Consider the following 19,004-nt stretch of genomic DNA (forward strand, 5'->3'; position numbering starts at 1 on the left):
CTCATGTACTGGGTACTGGGAATACAAAAATATTAACTGATAAAAGACAATTTATGATAATTTTGCAGTAGTGTCATTTCTATTTTGGTTGACTTGGAATAAATTTTTAAGGTATAAAAAAATCATTTGAATAATGTAGTATTGTTTAGAAAATATTTTAGCAGAGTAAAACTCATCTTTAGAATTGTTTTTTTTTTGTTTTGTTTTCCTGTGACTTTTTCATTTTCCTTCTTTATAGGGAGAATGCAGCTATGAATTGGAAATTAAATCTTATTTACAAATGGAAGATGTTAGCTCAACATCTAGTGCTCCCAGGAATGAATATAATCCTTTTGCCAGTGGCACCTTTACTAGTAACAAGAAATCTTCATTTACAAAGAATATAAATCGAGGCAAATCACTCTCAATGACGGAATCTGATGAAGAATGTGCTGAAAATTTTAAACAAATTCGTATCAAACCAACTGAAATTGCTTCTCTAAAAAAAAAAGTTTCCAAAGAACTGAAAAAAGATCAACCTAAAAAAGAAAATAAGGAGGTTGTTATGGGGCCTTTAGATACTGATGGCAGTTCTACTGCTGAAAATATTTTTCAGGTAGACCTACTAAATGATAAAAGGGTATCAGATACAGATGAAGTTGCTGCCACATGTGCTATCAGTGAAAATGTAGGTAATCAGTCATGTGGATTATTAGCAGATTGTCAGTTTACAAATAAATCTACTAGTTCATTTACTGGAAATTTCTTAGATTCTGGTTATAACAGTTTCAGTGATGAGAAATCTCTTTCTTATAGCTTATTTTTTCCATTTGAGGATGAGCTTTATATAGCTAGAACAGATGACAAATTTTATAATTGTCATTCATTAACAAAAGAGGTGCTAGCTAATGTAGAGATATTTTTATCTCATTCTCCTCCGCCTCTTAGTGCACTCTCAAATTTGGAATATGAAATTTCTAAGGGTTCTGCACTCGAGAACTTGCTTTTTCTACCCTACACAGAGTGTTTACAAAATGACAAATCCACCTGTTTGATGTCACATTCAACTATACATTCTCAACAGAATTTAGAATTGAGTTCACTTAAATTTATTACTCATCCTTCTGAAAAAAATTGCCTTTATGGTACAATTAATGATAAGATTTCTGCTGAACCAAGCTTCTGTTACTATGATAAAGTACATAAAGATATTAAAAATGAACATTTAGTATCCAACCATCATATTCAAATAAACACTGGCCCTCCAAAGTATTTTGTTGAAGAAAAGAATCATGATGTTGATAACAGTGGCCTCCAAATATTGCATACTGATCAGGATGAGAGTTTGCTATTATTTGAGGATGTTAATACAGAGTGTAATGATGTGAACCTTCCTCCCTTGAACAGTAAATGCAAATCTTTATGTCTGTCAGACAAAACTGCTGTAAGTGAAATGGCACTGGGCTCTCAGTTCTTAATTTCTGATGAACTTTTGTTAGGCAATAATTCTGAACCCCAAGATCAAATTATCGGTGATACGAATAATTGGAAATCTCATGAAGATTTGAGAGGTGTACATGAGGAAAAACTGAAGAATGATGAATATGGTTTTGACTGCTCTAAGGATTTATTTTCTGTTACCTTTGATTTAGGATTTTGTTGTCCAGATACTGATGATGAAATACTAGAACATGCATCAGATACAAATAAGAATAAAACTTTAGATGATCTATCTGGAGGGTGTTTAGACATTACGGAGATAAATGATGCAAATTATGTTTCAAATCAAGCAGTAATATCAAGAGACCATGTTGATAGTTCTACGAGTGTAACCATTACTAACCCATCAAGTGAAGATAAGCGGAGTCCAACTTTTGCATGTTTTCCAATGAATGCAACAAAAAGTAAAGAATTTATGTCTCCTGGTTATTCTCAATTTTCATTGCCAGTAGGAGAGAAAGTTATGAGTACACCATTTTCTCAGTCAAACACGCCAAACTCATTTTCTAAGAAGAGAATAGAAATGGCTAGGAAGTCAGATTCTAATAAGGGAAAAATAAATCTACAAAGTTTCAAAGAAACATTGAATTCAACTTTTGATGATTCGGGACTTTCTATAGAAAAGGCTAAAAGCAGGGAACAAATCAATCTGCATCAATCCTGCCGTTCTGGTAAAGGTAAGATTCCATCTTTATAAAATACAAATCTTTCTAGAATGATTACTTTGGATCATATTCTATAATTTTTCAAAATGTAGTTTCTCAGTATATGGTGTATTGAATTAGGTAGTCGATGTACTATATATTTCTGAAGTTGATGCTTACCGATACAGTATTTATTTTATCTGCATATACTTATGGCATGCATGCCATAGGAAAGGTATTATGCTAGACACTGTGAAATATAGAAGTGTAAGATTTGGCTCTAGCCCTTTATTGTAAAACACAAACAACTGTGTGACATATACATTTGAAAAGATACCAGTAAAACATGGAAATAACTACCAAGTGAATAATAAGATGGCAGACATTTAGGAGGTTCAGAAGATGAAAACATTTTGAACTAGATTAGATTGGAAATGTTGACTTTAAAGGTAGGTTTTCATTTTGGCTCCTCAGGAATATTCATGATTTGAATATGTTGAAAATAATCAGGAGGGAATTTGGATGTTATAAAATGGTGAAAACAAAGGGAAAGAAGGAAAGTGTAAGATTTTTGGTGGGATAGTATAAAGTAGAGGATTTATATAGCAAAATTTAGAAATAAGACTGTATTTGGAAGATTGAGATAAGACCATAGCAGATCTACAGGAATCTTTGGATTTCTGTGATCTAATTCTACAGAAAACCCAGAAAATAGATGTTTAGTATTAAAATGATTTAAATATCCTTTAGATCCTGTTACAGAACCCAACTCTAGTTTGCATATAGATTATTATAGCAGGCCATTTATGAATTTTATTCTTTATGGCTGAGGAAAAAGAATAGTTGTAGGGTAAAATGAGAATTTCCTTTGTAAATCTTTTTCTTATCTGTTCTCATTAGCATCAAGGGCATGATTCATGAATGTTTTATTTAAGATAAAAACTTATTTAAAATAAGTTCTGGAAATACAGTTGATTTTTAAAAACTGACTATTCTGCATAGTTCTGGAGGTACTCTGACATGTGTATTTTTACTAAGTGTGTTGCCTGTGATCCTTTAGTATTTGCTTTAACACCTTTATATTAAGTCTGTGTTAATGGGTGAGATAATTTTTCTTTGTGTCATATTTGCATTAAAACTTTTTTTCTAGCATTGTACTTAACTACTAACCATGGGCAATATAATTCTGAATACATATACATTAAGGAACAACTTATTAGGGAATATTTACTTAGTATTTATTATTCCACTTAACTGAAATAGAAGACTTAGGATAATTTGCCCTGTTATATACGTATACAATAATAGTTGATTAAAACACCACTAAAGCAGTTAAAAGGAAAGCCTCCTGGAATGATTTGCTTATTGTAGCTGAGCCCTGCATTTAACTGTGGCTTCCATAGAAGATAATGAAAAAAGGAAAATGAGTTGGATTATATAGTGATCATCTACAAAAAGGATTTATTCAAGTTTATCTGTCTGGGTAGATGTTTTATTAGTATAGAGTGTGAGGAGAAATTTACTCTGTGAGTTTGTATTAGTTTTTTATTGCTGTGTAAAAAATTACTCCCCTTAAATTAGTGGCTTAAAATAACATCTCACAGTTTCTGTAGTTTAGGAGTTTGAGAGTTGCTTAACTGGGTGGTTCTGGCTTTCTCTTAGGGTTATAGTCAAGATTTCACTTGGGGTTGCAGTCATCTGAAGACTTGACTGGGCATGTAGAATCTGCTTCCAAGATGGCTTATTTGAAAGTGGGGGAGGGTGATGGGAGGCACACAGGAATCTCTGGTCCATAGCAATTCTAAAATCTAGCAGAGCTGAGAGTGGAAGTTTCTTGATTAGTACTCAAAGTCTGGTAATAATTCTCCATGGTTCTTGGCTTTGTCCTCTGGATGCTCGGTTCAATTTCATAACAGGTAGCACCTGTGGAGTTTTCTCAGCCTGCTTCCTTTTAGTGAAAATTTGGGGATCCAAAGACCTCTTTTCATTTTGTACTGTCTCTGCCCCTTTTAGTTGTAGCTGGCTGTGTTTCTTTGCATATAATTCTCATAAATCTTTGTGGATCTCTTGTGAATCTTATTTGAGGTTCATTCCATTAGACACTAGCTATGCCCACAAATCTTTTGGAGGTAAGTCCTTCTCTACCTTTGGCTTCTCCTAAGATGTCTAGAGATAGTTCCTTAATCTTCTTAGAAGGCCTGTTGTTTGAGAGGAAATGTAAGAGACATCTTTAAAATGTTTAGAGGGCCTTTTATCTGACTGAATGGTACTCTAAGGTACCACCTTTGATCTTTCTGAGGTCTTAAAGCATTTACAGTTACACCTTCAGCACCATTTGCACAATAGCTTCTTAGCAGTCTTCTAGATTAGATCTTTGCCTGGAACATTTCTTAATTTAATATTGTTTGCCAGCTGGAGAAGCTGTTAATCTTCAAAACCAGCAAGTCTCAACTGTTTCCTGTTTAACAGTACTTTCTTTAGTTGCTCTCTCTCCTTTCACATTTTACTTAAACAGGAAGAAGCATAGGTAATACCTTAAACATTTTGTCTGGAAATCTCCTTACTTAGATCACCTCATTCATTAGGTATATTTTCGTTTTTGGGGTTTTTTTTTTGGCCACGAGGCATGTGGGATCTTAGCTCCCAGACCAGGGATCGAACCCGAACCCCCTGCATTGGAAGGCGAAGTCTTAACCACTGGACCGCCAGGGAAGTCCCATTAGGTACATTTTCTAGTTTCTGTGTTACCGCAATGTTGCTAAACTTTTTGGCACTATATTAAGGATCCTATTTCCTATAATTTCTAATAAGATTTTTCTTACTTCTTTCTAAGCCCTCACCCATGGCCTCCTAAATGGCCGTTAATCTTCCTACAAACAATTCCTTTGAGGCTCTTCAAGCTTTCACTAAAACTTTCCTCAAAAATCCTTTCAGCTTCTGCCCACTCTCTAGTTCTAAATTTATGTCCACAGTTTCAGGTTTTGGTATGGTAATTCCCTATTTCCAGGTACCAAAATCTGTGTTATTTATCTCTTGCTGCATAACAGATTTCCTCCACAACTTAATGACTTAAAACAGCATATATTATTTCACCGTTCCTTTGGACAGCATATATTATTTCACCGTTCCTTTGGACAGCATATATTATTTCACCGTTTCTTTGGACTCTTTAGCTGAGAGTTCTGACTACGGATATTTTATGAGGTTGCAGTCAAGACGTTGGCCAGGGCTACAGTTATCTGAAGGCTTGAATAAGCTTGGAGGATCACATTGCCATTGGTTAAGAGGCCTCAGTTTCTTGCCATGTTTGCCTCTCCATTGGGTTACTTCCTCTACTCTCATTATATAGCATTTGGCTTCCTCCAGAGTGAATGAGGCCAGAAAGAGAGCAAGGATGAGACCTCTTCTGACCTAGACTCTGAAGTAACACACCTTCACTTCCATTATATTCTTCTGTTAGAAGCAAGTGACCAAGTGTGGCCCACCCTCAAGGGTAGAAGAATTATGATCCAACTCTTGAAAGGCAGGCATATCAGAGGATTTATGAACATATCTTAAAACAGCCACAGGGCTTTTATACAAGGTTTCATAAAAACACATAGAAGGTGTCTTCTGTCAAAATTTTATGAAAGTACAGAAATAGAACTTTCTTTAAGTACCTGAAAACGTGAAGGATTTGATTTCACATGAGTGTTTTGTTTTTTAACATTCTTTCTACCCCCGAATGTCTTGTTCCAATTACAACATTTGGGTGACTACCAATTTTTATTTTACACTTACTCACAAACACATATGTATATGTACACATATGTACATATATACATTAAAAAATCTTTTCATATATTGTTTTGTAGCCTTCAACTAGAAAGAGAATAAGACACAAAGGGCAGAAAGACTATAGTAGGTTTTAGAGATGAATTCTAGAACCAATAAGACTAATAAAATTGTATTTTGCACTCTTCTGGACTTTTTTCAGTTAATTTGTAAAACTGAACCTGAGTTAAATATATATTTATTACCAAGAGTTATCGTGTCTTAATTTCTTCACTGGCATTGTTTTTATTTTTCTGTTTTTTCCCATGCTGATTTTTGGGCCAAATTTCTAAAAAACTATCTTGTTTGAGAGTGAATAAATGTTGAGATTGCCAGAAACAATTCTTATTGGACCCATCAATAAAATAGTTGTGGTTGGATAAACTTAAATCTGTTGACCAGATTCATTATTTTTTAATAAGTTATAGATGAACAGTTAACAAGCAGTGAAAGTGAAGATGATGAGATTTTCCGAAGAAAAAGTAAAAAGACAAAAGGAAATGTTTTGGAGTCCCCTGAGGTGAGTCATTCAATAATCACAATAACATGATCACATAAAGTTTTTTGTTCCTCTTATTTTTTTTTTTGGCCACACCGCATAGCATGTGGGATCTTAGTTCCCCAACCAGGTATGGAACCCACACCCCCGGCCTTGGAAGCATGGAGTCTTAACCACTGGACCGCCAGGGAAGTCCTTTTGTTCCCCTTAAAACTATTTTTTTTTTAACTTTTTACTTTATTTATCTACTTTATCTAGAATCAGAAAAATAGCGAAGTTGATTCTCCACTTCATGCTGTCAAAAAGCGCAGGGTTCCTCCAAACAGAGTAAGTGAATAACAAATAATGTATAGTAATTCCTTTTGAAATAAATATTACAAGAGAAATATGTGTATAGATGACCATAGGTATGTTTGATCTTATGGGTATATGTTTAACAGAAAAATAGATAGTAAATCCTATGTGACTGGAATTTCTATTTTAATTTTAAACTCCTTCAAAAAACTATTCCTATTTTTGTCAGTACACTCCAGCAATTCAGATTAAATACCTACTTTGTATCTACTGTATAAGATGTTGGGGATACTGTAAAGATTATTTCCTCATACTGTTAAGTCTGCAATCTAGTAGGAAGGATAGATAAGTAAGTGGATAATTTCCATATAATTTTTTAAGTTAAGTGATAAGAAAAGATAAACCCTTAACCTAGACCTTGGGAGTTCTGGCAAGCTTCTTGAAGATAACACCTTACTTAAATCTTAAAGCATCTGTGGCAGTTAGGGAAGAGAAGGGAGAACGGAAGGCATTCCCAACAGCTTAAAGAAGGACACAAAGTGGGGAAACAGCATCTCTTGTTGTTGGATTGTAAAGACAAAAAGTACCAGGAAGTAAAATTGGAGAAAAATCTGGGTGAGTTTTTGGAAGGCCTTATTCTTTCACTTGCTTACTGAATGGGCTTGAAAGAAGGAAAAGAAGGAGTCCACGATGACTCTCTGGTTTTGGCTTGGGCTAGTTGGCAGATGTGTCACATCTTTAGAGAAAACAAGGAAGAGTGGTAAGTTCAGTGTTGAACATGTTTGAAGTTCATGTGGGGTAGTAAAGTGACAGTGTCTGGCAGGCATTGACAACTATGAGAATGTGAAATCTGGGTTGGGGGACAGGTCTTAAGGCTAATAGTATTCATTTGTCATCAGTTTATATCTGATAGCTAAATTTTGAGATTAGGAAATCTTGTGTGTTTTAATTCTCTAATACAAACTAGTATAATTTGTGCAAAATTAATTGAAAATGCAATCAGTCCATATTAACTTTGTATACTCATATAAAACTTCATTAGAAAAATTGCTTTAACTTGCTACTTGAACTAGAATGTCTGATTGACTTACTAGAAGTGAATTAAAATATTAATAATGCTGATGCTCAATCTACTTTAACCTAAAAGTATTCCTGTAAATTGAAATTATTTTGATAAATTTCTTTTGATTCTTTTGATTGGTTTTATATTATTCTTTAAGAGATATTATAGTAGGTTTCGGGCTTCCCTGGTGGCGCAGTGGTTGAGAGTCTGCCTGCTAGTGCAGGGGACACGGGTTCGAGCCCTGGCCTGGGAGGATCCCACATGCCGCGGAGCGGCTGGGCCCGTGAGCCACAACTGCTGAGCCTGCGTGTCTGGAGCCTGTGCTCCGCGGCGAGAGAGGCCGCGGCGGTGAGAGGCCCGCGCATCGCGATGAAGAGTGGCCCCCGCTTGCCACAACTGGAGAAAGCCCTCGCACAGAAACAAAGACCCAACACAGCCAAAATCAATCAATCAATCAATCAAAAAAAAAAGAAAAAAACATACGCATCTGATTCAAGATCCTCATTAAAAAAAAAAAAAAAAAAAAAAAAAAAAAGAGATATTATAGTAGGTTTCATAGTCAAAATTTGTTGTTATATTGGTTTCTTAGTTGGAAAGGACTCAATGTATGTTTGGACTGATTTTGATAGTTGTATTTACAGACTTAATTTTTTGTGTGTGAAGCCCTTCAGGGTCTTCTAAAGGAAAGTGTTAAACTAAAAACACAAGTTTTCATCAGATACATTCAATTTCATACAAAATTGAATGAATACTATACTAGTATTACTTATATTACCTAATTTATTATTTTAGTACTTAGAATTACCTAACTTTTAAATTCTTAAGTATTGTGTATTTATAACATGGCTCTGAGTTGTAAGAACATTTTATTTTTCTAACAAGAAAATGTTAGGTCAACTATTTAAAAAGGAAAAATGAAAACAGAAACAATAACCCTTGAGAAACACATTAAGATACAACACTCCAAATATATTTTCTCATGCAAGAATTTTATTGAATTTTAGTTAGATTTATCATCTAGTGATGAGAGTGAGAATTTTAGCAAACGACATCCACAATCAGCAGACTTCAAGGATCATAATAAAAGAGGCATCAAAGTCCAAAAGAGACTGAGTCACCTAAAGGTAAACTTTTTTCAGTTTCTTATTTTTATATAAATATACTATGTATTTTTTTTTATTAGTAAAGAACAGTAGATTTTACACAGAAGTAGATTTTTCTCTATCATTTCTTATAGGAAAAAATTAAAAAATATTTTGACACGAATTTTACTTTTTGTATTGGAATTAAAATCTTAAGTTGTGGTATTTTAGTTTCCCTTTGTGTTTTGAAACTATCTTGCAGTGTTGTGTTATTTTGAATGACTAAATGAAGAAACTTTAGTGTATTGAGGATTTAATATTCAAATTGAAGAAAATATAGAGATAGAAATCTGAGTTTTAGAATATTTACTTTTGTAATAATTATATTGTTTTTCTTATCTCTATCCAATATTCACATTCTTGGAAAAGAATTCTCAGCACCTTTTTGTCTGATCAGTCTTTCTGTGGTACTGTATTTTTCCTGGCAAAAATTAATTAGCTGAAAGACTCAGGAGACTTTATGCTGATTAAGAAACATTCAGCAAGCTGACATGCTGACTTGTACTTTATTTTATTCATAACAGAATTAAAAGAAGAAATTTTAAATAGGTATACTACTTTATTATTTCTTCTTGCAGTTTTCTATTTTTATTATTTTTGATCTTAAAAGCACTGGCAAGAAATCCATTTTCCAGAACTCTTTCCAATTATTTGAAGAAATAAAATGATTTTCTTAAAGACATCTTCCTTTTTTCTCATTTATCTTAGCTTGTAGCTAGGAAGTTTTTAGATGATGAAGCAGAACTTTCCCAAGAAGATGCAGAATGTGTTTCATCAGATGAAAATTATGAGTCAGAAAATGAACAAGATTCCTCGTTACTTGACTTTTTAAATGATGAGACTCAACTGTCACAGGCTATAAATGGTAAGTGATATAATGATGCTTCTTTTTCTTTTAATTTTCAATGCCTTTAATGTGGTTATACTTAAATATTCTAGTCGGTTTCCAAAGAACTTTGACTTTAAAGGGAATTAAATTTGTCGTGTGTAAAATACTTGGTCATTTTCATTCAAATTCTGTTAATATTTGCTTTATGTGAGAGTTGATTGTTTATAGGCTTCTGCTAATTTGATTATGTCTCTCCAGAATGACCTAGTTGGCTCAGTGTCAGATGTTCATTTAAACAAGTATTTAGTGCCTACTATGTGCCCAGTACTATGTAAGGTTCTTGAGAAAGCTGCATCTGTGAGCAAAATGGACAAAACCCCCTGCCCTTATGAAGCTTACATTTGAATGGAAGAAGACAAGCAATATACATAATAACTAAATTATTTAGTATAAGATGAAAACTTTACAGAAAAACAAAAAGAGTTGAGTAAGATGAAGATTTGGAGTGGCAGCAGTTAGGGGTATTAACAGACAAGCTGCAAATTTAAGTAAGGTAATTAGGGGTAGCCCTCATTGAGAAGGTGACATTTAATCAAAGACTAGAAGGAGATGAGGAATCCAGCAGTGTGACACAAAGCTAAATTTAAAACCAGCTGAGACACAAAGCTAAATTTATTAAATTTGCTGAGACACAAAGCTAAATTTATTAAATTTGCTAAGGGAAGGGAGATCTGCTTTTCTTTTTTTTTTTTTTTTTTTTTTTTTAAAGGATTTTCTTATTTATTTATTTATTTATTTATTTTTGGCTGTGCTGGGTCTTCGGTTCGTGCGAGGGCTTTCTCCAGTTGCGGCAAGCGGGGGCCACTCTTCATCGCGGTGCGGGGACCGCTCTTCATCGCGGTGCGCGGGCCTTTCTCTATCGCGGCCCCTCCCGTCGCGGGGCACAGGCTCCAGACGCGCAGGCTCAGCAATTGTGGCTCACGGGCCCAGCTGCTCCGTGGCATGTGGGATCTTCCCAGACCAGGGCTCGAACCCGTGTCCCCCGCATTAGCAGGCAGATTCTCAACCACTGCGCCACCAGGGAAGCCCGGGAGATCTGCTTTTCGAAAACAGTTTCCCCAAACAATGCTTGAGCAGGTCTTCTATACAATATATTAAGAGCAGATGATTCAGATTGGCTTTAATAGAAATGGGAAAGATTGTGGTGGGCTCTTCTGTATTCGTATCTTTCACAAATCTTGCCATTATTCTGCTCCTGCAGTGCCTGATATGATTTGAAACAGCAAAGTTTCCCAAGGTCCGTGACTTTAAAGAAAAAAGGCTTTAAATACAAAGTTCTCGGTACTATGTCGCTGATACTGATATGATTTGCAGAATAAGGTTTCTTTTGCAGGTCTGTAGTATTGTATAATCTGGTGGGAGAATGTTGTTGCAAAGATGACAACCAGTGTGAAGGCCCTGAAGCAGGAGTGTGCCTGGCTTGTTCAAGGGAACAGCATTGTGACTGGAATTGAATGAGTGAGAAGGGGAGTAGTAGGAAGTGAGATCAGAGAGTAATGAATGAGCAGCCAGCTCATATTATTTCAGTAGTATCGCTCTAGCTTCTGTGTTGAGAACAGCCTATTTGGGAGCAAAGGTGGAAAAAGAGACCATTTAGGAGGCCATCGCAGGAATCTAATCAAGGTATGTTAGTGGCTCCTACCAAGGTGGTGGCAGTGAGAGGGTGAGAAAGATTGGATTCTGGCTATGTACAGCTGACAGGGTTTTCTGATGGATTAGAGAGAAAAAGAGGGAGTCAGTGGGCTTGAGCAGCAGGAAGGACTTTAGTTGCTGCAATTGGGAAGGTTGAAGGTGGAGCAGTTGGGATGGAGAGTAGGGAGATCTGAAACTCCATTTAGAAACAGTACGTTTGAAACGTAGGATTTCAAAGTTTTTTTTTTTTTTAAGAAAATCTCAAAATCCACGTTATCTTTTTTTTTTTTTTTTACGCCTCATTTCTTAGGTACTCTTTGCTATATAACTTTAAAAAATGATAGGCCTATGAATCTCACATGAATTATGATTTCTGGAAAAAGCCAGATTCAAAAGGTTACATACTATATACTTTGATTTATACGACATTCTGGAAAAGGTAAAACTATAGCAACAGCAAATAGAATAGTGGTTGCCATAACTATGCATTTGTCAAGACTCAGAACTATACCCTAAAGAGGATGAATTTTATCGTATATGCATTATACCAAAAAAAAAAATCTATAAAACAAAAGAAAAAAAATCTCTGAAAGCTCCTTGTTTGAGTCCTTTTGAACAGTAAACTGGAAATAAAGATCTCACTAAATTTTGTAGGGATTTATCATGAGTAAGAAGTGGGTAGTTAAGTCAGGAGAATATCTAATAGTTGAAGCTAGCTATGGAATGGAGATAAGGGAAATATTATTCAAAGAAAAGCTTATACATCTTGTCCCAAGCATGATAGTCATTAAATTAGCAATGTTATCCCTCAAAATAACCTGTTAATTAATTTAATCACTCTAAAAATATGTAAGGGGAAATGAGAGACAAAAATAAAGTTGCTTTCTGATTACAACCTTAAAAAAAAAGATAGGCATAAATAAAAACCTGTGTTTCCTAGTTTTTGCTTGACTGAAAATTATGAAACATACTTACTGTTGGCTGTGGCTTTTGATGTTTTTAAGTATAGGGTTTTTTTGCCTGGATATTTTATGTTTTAGTTTTATAGAATGCTTTCTATAAATCAGATACAGTTCTAAGGTCTTTGTGTACATTTATTTTTCATGAAAAGGCACTCTCCTAATCTTCGTTATCAGAGGAGAGAGATAGCTAAGGCAGAGAGCTTAAATAAATTGTTCATGATCACCCAACTAGATGGTCTGTCAAAGGCAAAACTCCTAACTGCATTTTTGAATAATTGTTTTTAGACATGTTTCAATATATATTAAATATCTTCTGTGTAAAATAATTCCACAAATTTTGAATCATGTGAATTTGGGATAGGTCTAAGTTAAATACTTTGTTAGTTTTCATTTAAATAATTTTGCTATTTGAAATTTTTTTTTATCTCTACACAGATACTGAAATGAGAGCTATTTACATGAAATCTGTGCGAAGTCCACTGATGAACAATCAGTACAAAATGGTCCATAAGAAACATAACAACGTAAACATTTTCTCACAGGTATGAACTATAGAAATATAGTGGAGAATTTCCTGGTGGTGGTGTTGAAATATATTCCTGTTAGTGAAGCCTTCATTTTGTTTCTAAAATTGGACCATCAGAACTATTTGCAATAATTTCTGCCCTGAGTAAGGAAGGTGGGCTAAATGAATTCTCAAAATCCCTTTTAGTCCTAATTTGATCAAATTATCCTTTTGTTAACTTGAGCTAATTAGAATATACTCTTAAATTGTTTTCCAATTAGGAGAATACTTAAAGGAAGTGAATAGAACTTTATCATCTACTAGTTAAAATTTTAATTCTTCTATGTTGTCATCTTTCTCTTGAAAATTAATTTTTTCATAAAAATGGTATATCCTAAAAATTATAGATTATTTTTCATTTATGGATAACAATTTCATATTAGCCTTATTTATTTATAAATTGCCATATTCACCTTGGAAATATGGTCATTCTTATCTCTGTACTTTCATTGTGTTTATTATATAGCATTTATCACATTGTTTATAAATTACTGTTTATTTTTCTGGCTACTTGCACTAGACTGTAAATTTCTAGAGGGTAAATCATTCTTTTTTTATTCCCAAACTCCCTATTTTCTTCCATAAAGAATATAATCAGAAAGAAGATGTGGTATATATATAAAATGGAATATTACTCAGCCATAGAAAAGAATGAAATTTTGCCATTTGTGACAACATGGATGGACCTAGAGGGCATTACGCTAAGTGAAAGAAGTCAGACAGAGAAAGACAAATACTCTATGATTTCACTTATATGTGGAATCTGAAAAACAAATGAACCAACATAAAAAAGAAACAATCATAGACACAGAGAACAAACAGGTGGTTGCCAGTGGGGAGTTGGGGGAGGAGAGAAATAGGTGAGGGAGATTAAGAGGTACAAATTTCTAGTTGCAAGATAAATGTCATAGGTATAAAATGTACAGTGTGGGGAATACAGTCAATAATTATGTAATATCTTTTTACGGATTGTAACTAGACTTATCCTGGTGATCATTTTGAAATGTATGTTATGTAACAGGAACTAACATGGTATTGTAGGTTAATTATACTTCAAAAAAAACCAAACTCACTCATACAAAAAGAGACCAAATTTATGGTTACCAGAGTCAGGGGAGTGGTGTAGGGGGAAGGAGAATTGGATGAAGGTGGTCAAAATGTACAAACTTCCAGTTATAAGATAAATAAGTACTTGGGATGTAATGTACAACATGATAAACATAATTAACATTGCTGTAGATTAAATATGAAAATTGTCAAGAGAGTAAATCCTAAGAGCTCTCACCACAAGGAAGAAATTTTTTTTCTATTTCTTTAATTTTGTGTCTGTATGAGATGATGGATGTTCACTAAACTTATTTCATGACGTAATAAGTCAAATCATCATGCTGTACACCGTAGACTTATACAGTGTTGTATGTCAATTATATCTCAATAAAACTGGAAGAAAAAAAAGAATATGCTCAATATATGTTAGTGAGCAAGTGACTGACTTAATAAAGTAAGTGAAATAAATATTCAGAAAGATATCATGAACTTAAAAGAATATGTTAGAACATGCTGATTTTATGAAATTTATAATATTCTTATTTTGTATTTGTATTGTAGATTCCTGAGCAAGATGAAACCTATTTAGAAGATAGTTTTTGTGTTGATGAAGAGGAGTCTTGCAAAAGCCAATCAAGTGAAGAAGTCTGTGTTGATTTTAACTTAATAACTGAAGATTGCTTTGCAAGTAGGAGCAAAAAATATAAAACCCGACGTGCAGTAAAGCTAAAACAAATGAAGATGAGACAAAACTGTGCATCTTCAAAAAAAAAATTATTCAGAATTATTTTACCAGATGATTCAAGTGAGGAGGAAAACGATGTAAATGATAAACGGGAATCCAGCACTGTGATTAATCCAAGTGCAGTTACCAAGAGTGAACAACAAAGCCACTGTTTGAATTTAGTGCCTTCTGGGTCTTCATTGCAGTCCAGGGACCACTCTAATCCAGCTGTTAATCAGTCACCAAACCAGAGACAACAGACACCACTGAATTTAAAGGTTACAGTTTCTGATGTCTCAGACTTCAAACCTCAGAGCCGTACTAAAATTGAATCTACCTCATCATCATTCACTACTGTTGATTCACAGAAAGACTGTAGAAAATTTCCAATTCAGCTGAAGGTATGAATCAGATTAGAGTAAAAAAGCCTTCGAATGTTTACCGAAAGGTTTTTTTTTGTTTGTTTTCCTTTCTTTTGTGTTAAATGACTAGGTCAAAGAAAAATTAGCAAGTGATAAAATTCTTCAGACAAGAAACCAGCACACTAAATTTTATAGCTGATTTGTAGGATGCTTATTTTTAAAATGTGTTAATAGTTTTCTGTAAGGCAACCTGCTAATTTTATAAAAAGGTTATAGGAAATGGGCTTCCTACAAGGTAAAATTAACAGAAATTAAAGCTCAGAACTAGTTCCCCCAGATTAACTTTTCTTTCCCCCTCTGAAGGCTTCTGGTATGTAACTCTCATCTACTTATTGGGGAGAGGAGTTTAGGGGTACCACCTGATTTCCTTCCTTTGAATTTCTTTCCTTCCGGAATAGTTACTATTGCTGAAGTAATCCCTAAAATCATTTTCAGTTTTTAAGAGTTCATAGTTGCAGTAGTTTTGCTAAAATAGGGGTTAAAGTCATAGTAATAGGAATCCCTAGACCTAGACTTAGATTTCTCTTTTATTCCAGGTGTTTCAGCCCATTCCACCTTAGCAACATGCTCCAGTGTCCACACAATGGCCCTCAAATTGCTATTTCTAGTTGTAAATTATCTCCAGGCTTTTTTTGCACAAAGTTATTTCTGGAAGGCATAATTGGATAAAATTGACTAGATTAAGTCTTATAAATAGATTGGAGAACAGCAAAATACTTAATTTCCCTGAGCCTCGGTATTCTCAGCTGTATTAGAAAGATAATAATCCCAAGGGTCAGGGTAGGTAATACTTGCACAGTACTTTCAAAACCAGTAAGCACTCTCTACATTTCTACTTTGCCATGCTATAACTAAAAAAAATACATATAGGCTAGTAATATTTTGAGGACTGTGAAAAAGGATAAATAGAGTTTTAACAGAAATGTGTTTTAACTTTTCTTCTACTATCTAATACTATACATATAGTATGATTCTTCTTCAAATTAGGAGGGGAAGGAATTTGCGATAAATTTGAGAAGACAGAAAATAGACTAAATATCCTGTCAAAAACTGTTAGATACTAAAAATGTTAATATTTATTTTGTCATGTGTATTGCAGACAGTATTCCTTGCTTGTCATTTGCCTTTGTTTTGTTTAATAGTGGGTTTTGCCACAGGAAAATTTAACTTTTTTATACATTTCCAATTTTTTTCTTTATAGTTTCTGACATCAGTGTCATGTTTAAAAAGGCCATTTTGTACTCCAAGATAACTAAGTATTTCCAATATTTTCTTTTGGTTCTTTAGTGTTCATTTCTACCTTCATTACATTTATTCCTTTTCTTAAAAAATTGAATATTACATATATTTTAAAGATTATTCTGAGTGATTAGGACTTCCTCTTTAGCTTAGAATACAGAAAGCTGGAAAGAGCATTGCTCCCATCCTTGTAACAACAGCAAAAAAAGCCAGATAATCTACAAAATCATGTTTATTTGGATCTGAGGTTGCAGGACAGCCAATTAGCCTGATATCTAAGGAGACAAGTGCCTCCAAGGAGAGACTTGCTGATTTGGGACAGTCACTGGGCACTGTATAATCTGGTAAGAAGAATTCAGCTAAAACGTTAATGAATTGCAAAAGGCAACGGGATAGCATGAGCGTTTAGAACCCCTGGGAGTTGCAGAGAGAAGGGTAATTCACAGCCACTTGTGGGCTCTTTTCCACAGAGTCATCAGGTGTTCACAAGAAAGATTGAGAATCAGAGAAAACCTCCTTCCCAGTGCAGGCCTTGGGGAAGTGACCAGAAGCTACTGTGGAAAAGGCACCAAACCCCATCTAGTTCCTTCTCCCCTATTTCCCCTATGGAACAAAAAGCATTAAACTACTGGGGGAAGAACAGCAAACCCTACAGCCTTCAGGGCTTAGGTGAAGACCCTTTGCAGATGGAGGAAAGGAATAAGAGAGAAATGCTCTACATCTGAGAAAGGGGCAGGAAAACATCTTGGGCCTAGAGCATTAGAGATCTCTAACCATTTGGGGCAGGGAGGCGGGGAGGATCATTGAGAAGTTCCCATCTCTTAGATCCAGGGACACAAGTCCTGCCCAAGACAGGCTGAACCAGGACAATAGAAACCCCCCTCCCCCCGCCTGTCCCCACACTCCTAGCACTCCCTCCAACCAGGCTAGCAAACAGTAAGTGAGAAATAAAAGGAATCTACTGCTGAGAGAGGGACAAGAGTATGGGGAGAAAAACTCTCTGAGACACAGGTTTACAAAGAAAACTTAAAACTAAGAGAATATTTAGAAACTGGCAAACAAGCCCAGACCTCAGCTCAGTTTGAAAGGACTTTGTGATGTTTTGTCATGGGTCCAAAGCTATTTCTGTACTTTGGTAGAGCTCATATTTACCTCAGTCACTACTCTCCTACACAAGATGTTTGGCTTTCAACCAAAGGTTACAAGATACATAGAAGGAAGAAAAAAACACATTCTCAAGAACCAGACTCAGATATGACCCAGACATTGGAACTATCAGACAGGGAATTTAGAATAACCATGATTAACATGTTAAAGGCTCTAGTGGAAAAGTCAAACAAACATGCATGAACAGAAAGGGAATATCATCCAAGAAATGGAATATATAAAGAACAATAAAGTGGAAATGCTAGAAATGGAAAACATGGTAAAAAAGATGAAGAATGTCTGCAATAGGCCCATCAGTAGACTCAGTGCAGCCATGGAAAGAACCAACAAACTTAAAGCTAGGTCAATAAAATTACCCAATCAGAAATATAAAGAAAGAGTGAAAAAACAGAATGGAGCATCCAAGAGCTGTGGGACTGTATGCAGTATTCTAAGATACACGTAATTGGAATTAAGGAGAAAAGAGAGCAAGTAGAAGATACAGTTGAACAAGCAATGGCTGAGGATTTTCCAAAATTAATCAACATTGGCATACAAGTATCTGAGTCTCTGGTTTCAATTATTATGGGTATGTTACCTAGGAGTGGAATTCCTGGGCCATATGGTAACTCTTTAACTTTGAGAACTGTCCCCACAGTGGCCTCACCATTTTTCATGCCCACTAGCAATGCACATTCCAGTTTTTTCACATTCTCATCAACACATTTTCCTTTTTAAAAAATTCTAGCCATCCTACGAGGTGTTAAGTGGTAGCTTGGTCCTTCATCTACATAGTCACTTTGCTGATGTTGAAGGAAGAAAAAAAAGTATCAATAAGAAAAATCAGCCTAGGTGTTAGAAGTTTATGGCGCTAACATATATATAACTGATCGTGATTGATGTTTTCTGCTTTTCAGGATACTAGTGCTCTGGAGGATTCTGGCACTTCAGTGGCATACTGTTCCAACTCACGACCACACTTGGCTGGCACACATGCTTCTCGTAGACTTCCACAGGAAGGCCAAAGAACTTGTATTCTTGTAGATAGTCGTGAAATCACTTCTGGTTCAGAAGTAATTTCTTCCCTAAGAGCAGTTCATGGCTTACAGGTAGAGGTTTGTCCTCTTAATGGTTGTGATTATATTGTGAGTAACCGCATGGTGGTGGAAAGGAGGTCTCAATCTGAGATGTTAAATAGTATCAATAAGAACAAGCTCATTGACCAGATCCAGTACCTACAGAGCATGTTTGAAAGAATATGTGTGATTGTGGAAAAGGACAGAGAAAAAACAGGTTTGTATTTTTAAATGGTTTTGTTTATAAGGCTGTAAAGGACCCTATTATTTGGTTCATTATCCTGTCAGGATGTGGGAAGCTCTTAAAATTTAAATAACTGACTCATGAATGTCATTTCATATTTATATAATGCCATAATGTTTTTCAT

General features: G+C 34.8%; 1 protein-coding gene across 5 annotated transcripts in view; it reads left to right on the forward strand.

The window, feature by feature from the left end:
- Window positions 1-19,004, forward strand: part of FANCM (FA complementation group M) — a 57,962-nt gene that overhangs the window by 34,583 nt on the left and 4,375 nt on the right. For 3 of the 5 annotated variants that reach the window (XM_057542618.1, XM_057542619.1, XM_057542621.1), the window contains 8 exons: window positions 239-2,156; window positions 6,359-6,456; window positions 6,694-6,762; window positions 8,797-8,916; window positions 9,643-9,799; window positions 12,853-12,959; window positions 14,591-15,154; window positions 18,478-18,853. In XM_057542618.1, coding sequence (XP_057398601.1) covers window positions 239-2,156; window positions 6,359-6,456; window positions 6,694-6,762; window positions 8,797-8,916; window positions 9,643-9,799; window positions 12,853-12,959; window positions 14,591-15,154; window positions 18,478-18,853 — 3,409 coding nt within the window. The remainder of the gene's footprint in view (window positions 1-238; window positions 2,157-6,358; window positions 6,457-6,693; window positions 6,763-8,796; window positions 8,917-9,642; window positions 9,800-12,852; window positions 12,960-14,590; window positions 15,155-18,477; window positions 18,854-19,004) is intronic. The other 2 variants (XM_007182012.2, XM_057542620.1) reach the window with 2 other exon arrangements.

This window comes from Balaenoptera acutorostrata, chromosome 3 (genome assembly GCF_949987535.1).
Source record: "Balaenoptera acutorostrata chromosome 3, mBalAcu1.1, whole genome shotgun sequence".
NCBI lineage: Eukaryota > Metazoa > Chordata > Mammalia > Artiodactyla > Balaenopteridae > Balaenoptera > Balaenoptera acutorostrata.